Raw genomic sequence first — 7,125 nt, forward strand, 5'->3', positions numbered from 1 at the left:
CTCTGACCTCAGATCAGCATTTAAGACTCTTCAGTCCGTTGAGCAGCATAGACAATGGGAACAGGGAGGGTGGGAGGGCGCAGAGCTGGGACAACACTGCCCTCTAACGTTTCAGACGAGAAGGTGTATCTAATAGAGATTACGTAAGGCCAGGCTGAATATGTGAGAATAAATTGAATTGCCAAAAATACAAATGTTTTAAACATAAGCATTTACAAAGGCTGCTGTGCTCATTCAATGTAGCTTTTCACATGAAAATTAAAGTACAAGATAGTTAAAGGAAGAAACCTAAAATACTTTTTTTTTTAAATAAAATTAACAATTATTGAGTTTTTGAGATTTAATTTTCTGTCAATCAACTAAACATTTAAGGTCTACTAAAAGACTTACATTTTTATGGTTGAATTGATACGGAAATTATATTTCTTATCATCAATTCTTTATTAAATGATGAGTTTTGCATGTAAAAAAAATAAAGTAACTATGGGTCTAAATGAAGCTGTCTGTATAATTGTCTGCTCTGATTTTTTGTGAGTGACTGAAGAGAAATTCAAGTAAAGTGGCGTACTAGAGAAAATGTGCTCAGCTATATTCCACCACTAGATATTACTGACATTATTACCACTGTGACCATCTGGAACTTTACAATCTTGTAAACAACAACCACTATTTAATATGTGCAGGGACCCCAGTGACACTATTGTGGTTTAAACTGTGACAATGTGAACATTTTATTACAAAAACACATTTTACACAAATTTATGAATTGCAAAATATTTGTGTGTTTGCTGATGCACAAGGTAACAAAACCTCAATTTCCTTTTTCCACACACTGTAGTAGGTGAAATCTCCCATAATGCAAAGCAAAGGGATATCCTCTCCCTAAAGCTTGGAGCCTGTACAGGCATACGCACCTCTTGACTGTTCAAGTTGACAAATGTATGTCACCCTCTAAGAGGTCATTGTGATCAGAATCAGCCTTAATGAAGACTCCTGATCAAACCCAAGAATAATTGTGCACTGAATAAGGAATGCAATGATTTTTAAAAATGTTATTTTCATCCAGCAGATTAACTCCATGAAATGTGCAGCATACCGTGAGTGAAATATGATTAGAATTCTCTTATTCACATGTAACCTTCACTGAACTCATTTTCTCCCTTTCCTCATTTCGTTTGAAGCAGCTGCAGGTAGGGGGGCAACATCCAAACTAGAAGAGTTAACTGCAGTAATTAAATATTTGCCCTTTGATCAGTCCTCCGTTTTGTGTGTGAATAACATTTTTCATGTCTATTCTTAATGGCACACGTTTTGGGATCGTAATAATTGGAAGTCATATAAGGGTTTTGATTGAATGATTGTAGTGAATGAAGGAACAGTATGTTGAAAGAATATCCAAAATATAAAACAGGTTGTGTTATTATTGGATTGGACTTGAATCTTTGACTGTGATCAGACCTTGTATCCGATGATCAGATTTACAGTGGTTTTACACACTGTCTTACAGTTTTATTTCATTCCAAACAGAAAAAAAAAACCTTGATGTTTAATAAAAGATACCAACAAGTGTCTATGTCAAACCAAAAGGTGCTTTTGTGCTTCATTTGGGTTTACTTTACTTGATGTGATGTTCAAAATCTTACTTATAGAGGGTTAGGGTTATGTCCACATAACACGCTTCATGTTTCCTCATTTCATCTCCCGTTCATGTCTGCAAGGACTGAGCAAACTAATGTGTCTGGTGAACTGTGGCATGCCAGACAAAATTATAGGGTCACTTCACTCAAATTACGTCTTTCTATCAAAGAAACTTTCCTCATGAATTTTTGCCAGGGACCTACTCTGAGAATGAAAGGAATATTATTTTGTAGACACCTGTTTCATACAAAAATGTTTATTGTTTTCATATGCATAAAGTTCCATCTAACAACACTGCAATGGGGTCAAAAGTGTATAGTTCCATTTAACCCTGAGTTAAATAGAACTACACACGAGTCAAAAATATTTTCATTCCTCAAAGAATCAGAATAATCAGCATCATCCGTAATAAATTAAACTGGACGTAATGATCTGTGATTTTTTTATACAGATGAAAGCAGATACTTAGGTGATAGTTTCACTAGTATTAGGATAGATCTGGAATTAGATCCTGATGCCTGGTTTTTGATAGCTGTTTAAATCTGCTAAATGCTGTAGCAGATGTTTCATGTGTTTTTTTATTTTGACAATGAATGCCACTGAAACAAAATCACCATATGTTTTGCCACCTGCTTTTCATTCAAACCAAAATGTACTGTACCTCTTGAGTTCTTTCCTCTGCAAGAGAAGGGGAACACTGTTACTGGGTTTATTTTTGTTATGCAAGCTGAAGAGACTCAGCTGCAGTTTAAAAGTAGGTTTCAGTCAGAATCTAATCATCTAATAACCCTGAAAGCAAACTCACAAGTTTTTGTGAGTTTGTCTTCTTTGAATGTTGCAGGATGGACTTGATATACTGACCGAGGTGTCCTTAGGGATATTTAAAAGTTGCCATTAGCCTGAGTTAACACGGCCCTTGCTGGCCTCTGCTGCACTTTGAAACCCCAGTTGTCATTTACTGTCTCCATTTTTTTCAGGAGCATTCGAGAGTGGTGCACACATGATACGTCTGAGTCCTCATCCTCCATTTCATCTCTCTTGTCATCTGACATAGAGCCAGAGGGTAACAGCAATATACTGTGGTCCAGTCGTCACACAAATTGCCCTGTGGATACACAGACATGCACGTACATTCACACACATATAAAGGGAGCACATGTTAGGACACAAGAATAAAGCAAAAACACATCACCCATTTATCAGCTAAATATACGAAAATGAAATAACAGAAACTCACTTGGGAAGCTTTACAATGACTCACGAGTGCATCACAAAAAAAATCTATCAATGATTTTGATTTGATCTTATCTTTTCCTGGAAGCTTTTGTTTTTCCAGTGACGTTTTTTTTTTTCCTCGCACTTTTTTTCAGTTTTTTTTATCTTTTACAGAATTGTATCTCTTTTATGAAGCATACCAGATGGTCCGTTCAAGGATGCTCTGCCAAGCAGCACAAACCCTCATTTTGTATTGCTTCGTGTGTATCTGAATGCAAGTACACACTAACCCGTATTTTGTATCTCTCTCTGATCCCAACTCGTATGGCGAAAGTAGATCCTGGTAGCAGAGGAACACACAGACCTTCGCCATATTGGTGAGCTAAACCCAGGTCCAAAAAGCAAGGTACCAAAACTCCGACAACACCTACAAGCACAGGCACAGAGTAAACATATAATTAGATTTGTATCAACACCAACCCATTTATGTATTCAAATCATTTTGTGCACCGACTGCTTTCACATTACATGTAGTTGTGTCCCCACAGACATCAAACAGGCCACTGCTCCAGTCTCCTCCTGTCTGTGTGATGGTGGTAATGGTTGTTTTGGTCACGCCAAGGCCCGGTTGGGTGAGTACAGGGTCTGTCACCTTGAGAACATTGTTTAACATCTGGCTTTGCTCATTTCTTGCAGAGAAGCCCTTCACTTCCTCCTCTTGAAATGTTGACGCTGAGACTTTGGTTACTGAGAGTCTTGGTCTGAAAGCAGATTTTTAATTAATTTCTCGGTACAAATGTTTGATAAAGTGTCACTGATAATCAATTGTTTGATATTAAAATGAAGAGCCATAATTGGGAAATGATTGTTTTTATTTCCAACAAGTAGGAATTAATTTAATTCAGTCAGCTAATTTTTTTTTTCAGCAGCAGATTTTTTACTAGCTTTCCTTCTCTTTGAAATGTTAGCGAGCCACCCAAATATGATAGTGCCACACTAATATTAGACCTCTGAATACTATACATTATTTATCCCAATTTCAACAGTTAGAGCCCCCAGCTAAGCAGCTAGTGCAAAAAAAAATTTTTCTCAAATTTAATTGGGAGAAGCACAAATGCAGGGGATGAAGTGATCCTGTTGAGTTTGTATTGGCATTCACCATAGAAACATAAAAGAAGAACAAGATTTATAAAACATGGCATTATAAAACGAAGAAGATAAGTGAGTGCTGTAATGTTTTTATGCAGTGACAATATTGTGTACTGTTGGTGGCAAAAAAAAAAAAAAAACCCACTTACTGCTGTGTGATTGTTATTTGCTCCATGACAGTGCACTGGTGTCCAGAGGAGGATGAGACAAGGCAGTGGAAGAGAAGGGGGTGAGCAGGGAGTCAGCAAGAATAAGTTGGAGGGTGGAGTGGCACTTCCCCAGTGAGAGGGTGTGTGTGTTGTAGCAGATAAACCAGCAGTCAGATGGTTTTTCCAGAAGCTGCATTACAGAGATAAGTCTTGCAGTAGGCTTCCTTATGTTATTTTACTGTGCCCCCGCCCCCTACTATTTAAGCAAATGCAGGGGCCAGAGACACATCACAGCTGCATGCACATGATCAGAGCGCATGCAGAATTTTAAAAGAAACACACCAGTATGTCAGTAAAAACCACCGTAAGTCTGAGTTTATTGGGACAAAGGAAGAGAAATAAAAGAAATTTATATATATATATATATATATATATATGCTTTTGCTTAAATATATATATATATATATATACACACACACACACACACTACTTACAAATGTCTCTACTTACAGAATTTTCTACTTATGAAATTTCTCAGCAGGGAAATATTACCTGTACTTACGAAAGAAATTTCGATTCGATACGTAATGTAACAACACAGTATCGGCTGATAGTCGAGTAAAAACACAGTATCGGCTGATGCTTGAATCTCCCACAGGTACCTGAACGCAACATTCTCATAGCTGCTCTGCCATTGGCTATTAGCTTTTACGTATCTTCCTGGCATCCCATTGGCTAAGAGGGATGCCACTCCACCTCTGTGTAGCGCTAGAAAGGTCCTTATGGAGTGTGTCGGCATTCGGCACTCGACCCTTGAGGTAATCTGATAGTTTTGCGCAAATATAATAACTTTTTGAGTAGGTATTCACTATGAACCCCAAGAAAGTGACGGAGAAAAGAGGAAAAGAAAAGACAAAGAAAAGTTTTTTTGTCCATACAAATAAAGCAAGAGATCATCGGCGCTGTTGACCTACAGGGCGCCGGTGGAAATTGGACTACTGTTGGTCGTAGAAGGAGAGGAGGAAAGTGTGCCTGTAAGAAGAGAGAGAAGAGGAGCGCCAAGACTATAGGACTGAGAGTAGGGACGTTGAATGTTGGAACTACGACAGGAAAAGGTAGAGAGTTGGTTGACATGATGCAGAGGAGGAAGGTAGACATACTGTGTGTCCAAGAGACCAGGTGGAAAGGTAGCAAGGCTAGAAGTTTAGGAGCAGGGTTCAAGTTGTTCTATCATTGAAGAGAAATGGAGTAGGAGTTATCTTGAAGGAGGAGTTTGTTAGGAATGTCCTGGAGGTAAAAAGAGTGTCAGGTAGAGTGATGAGTCTGAAGCTAGAAGTAGAAGGTGTGATGTTGAATGTTGTTAGTGGGTATACTCCACAGGTAGGATGTGAGCTGGAGGAGAAGGAGAAATTCTGGTCAGACTTTGATGAAGTGATGCAGACCATACCTAGAAGTGAGAGAGTTGTCATTGGAGCAGACTTCAATGGACATGTTGGTGCAGGAAACAGAGCTGATGAGGAGGTGATGGGCAGGTTTGGTATCCAGGAGAGGAACGCAGAAGGACAAATGGTAGTTGACTTTGCAAAAACTATGGAAATGGCTATAGTGAATACTTTATTCCAGAAAAGGCAGGAACATAGGGTGACCTATAAGAGTGGCGGTAGGAGCACACAGGTAGACTACATCTTGTGTAGACGGTGTAACCTGAAGGAGATCAGTGACTGTAAAGTAGTGGTGGGTGAGAGTGTAGCCAAACAGCATAGGATGGTGGTGTGTAGAATGACTCTGGTGGTGAGGAAGATGAAGAGGGCAAAGGCAGAGTAGAAGACGAAATGGTGGAAGCTAAAAAAGGAAGAGTGTTACATGACTTTTAGGAAGGAGTTAAGTCAGGCTCTGGGTGGTCAGGAGGTGCTTCCAGATGACTGGAAAACTACAGTTAATGTGATCAGGGAGACAGGTAGGAGAGTACTTGGTGTGTCATCTGGAAGGAAAGTAGATAAGGAGACTTGGTGGTGGTATGAAGAGGTACAGGAGTGTATACAGAGAAAGAGGTTAGCTAAGAAGAAGTGGGACACTGAGAGGACTGAGGAGAGTAGACAGGAGTACAGGGAGATGCAGCGTAAGGTGAAGGTAGAGGTAGCAAAGGCCAAACAAGAAGCTCATGATGACTTGTATGCTAGGTGGGACAGTAAGGAGGGAGAGACTGATCTATACCGGTTGGCCAGACAGACAGAGATGGGAAGGACATGCAGCAGGTTAGGGTGATAAAGGATATGGATGGAAGTCTATTGACAGGTTCCAGTAGTGTGATGGGAAGATGGAAAGAGTACTTTGAAGAGTTGATGAACGTGGAAAATGAGAGAGAACAAAGACTAGAAGAGGTGACTGTTGTGGACCAGGATGTGGCAAAGATTAGTCAGGAGGAAGTGAGGAGGGCACTGAAGAGGATGAAGAGTGGAAAGGCAGTCGGTCCTGATGATATACCTGTAGAGGTTTGGAAGTGTCTAGGAGAGGTGGCGGTAGAGTTTCTGACTGGGTTGTTCAACAGGATCTTAGATAGTGAGAAGATGCCTGAGGAATGGAGGAGAAGTGTGATGGGACCAATTTTTAAGAACAAGGGAGATGTACAGAGTTGTGGCAACTACAGAGGAATTAAGCTGATGAGCCATACAATGAAGTTATGTGAAAGAGTAGTGGAAGCTAGACTAAGGGCAGACGTGAACATTTGTGAGCAGCAGTATGGTTTCATGCCAAAAAAGAGTACTACATGTGCAGTATTTGCTTTGAGGATGTTGATAGAGAAGTACAGAGAAAGTCAGAGGGAGCTGCATTGTGTTTTTGTAGATCTGGAGAAAGCTTACGACAGGGTGCCCAGAGAGGAAATGTGGTATTGTATGAGGAAGTCTGGAGTGGCAGAGAAGTATGTTAGAGCGGTGCAGGACATGTATGAGGACTGTAAGACAGTGGTGAGGTG

At 39.9% G+C, this 7,125-nt stretch overlaps 1 protein-coding gene across 1 annotated transcript; it reads right to left on the reverse strand.

The window, feature by feature from the left end:
- Nucleotides 1–470: 470 nt before the first annotated feature.
- plac8l1 (PLAC8 like 1) lies at nucleotides 471–4,292 on the reverse strand. Its single transcript, XM_068331143.1, has 4 exons — nucleotides 4,152–4,292; nucleotides 3,382–3,614; nucleotides 3,144–3,280; nucleotides 471–2,743 (listed from the first exon to the last, which is right to left on the reverse strand). The coding sequence occupies exons 1-4, from the start codon at nucleotides 4,175–4,177 to the stop codon at nucleotides 2,612–2,614; spliced, it is 528 nt and encodes a 175-aa protein (XP_068187244.1). The 5' UTR covers nucleotides 4,178–4,292; the 3' UTR covers nucleotides 471–2,611.
- Nucleotides 4,293–7,125: the final 2,833 nt, after the last annotated feature.

Source organism: Antennarius striatus, chromosome 13, assembly GCF_040054535.1.
Source record: "Antennarius striatus isolate MH-2024 chromosome 13, ASM4005453v1, whole genome shotgun sequence".
NCBI lineage: Eukaryota > Metazoa > Chordata > Actinopteri > Lophiiformes > Antennariidae > Antennarius > Antennarius striatus.

What these genes read in the sequence shown, in the direction of transcription:
- plac8l1 (XM_068331143.1), bottom strand. Translation starts at nt 4,177, where the DNA reads ATGGAGCAAATAACAATCACACAGCA. An exon ending in CAAATAACAATCACACAGCA is followed by an intron (nt 3,615 to 4,151) that starts GTAAGTGGGTTT and finishes ATCTGCTTTCAG; the next exon opens with ACCAAGACTCTCAGTAACCA. An exon ending in CTGTGGGGACACAACTACAT is followed by an intron (nt 3,281 to 3,381) that starts GTAATGTGAAAG and finishes CTGTGCTTGTAG; the next exon opens with GTGTTGTCGGAGTTTTGGTA.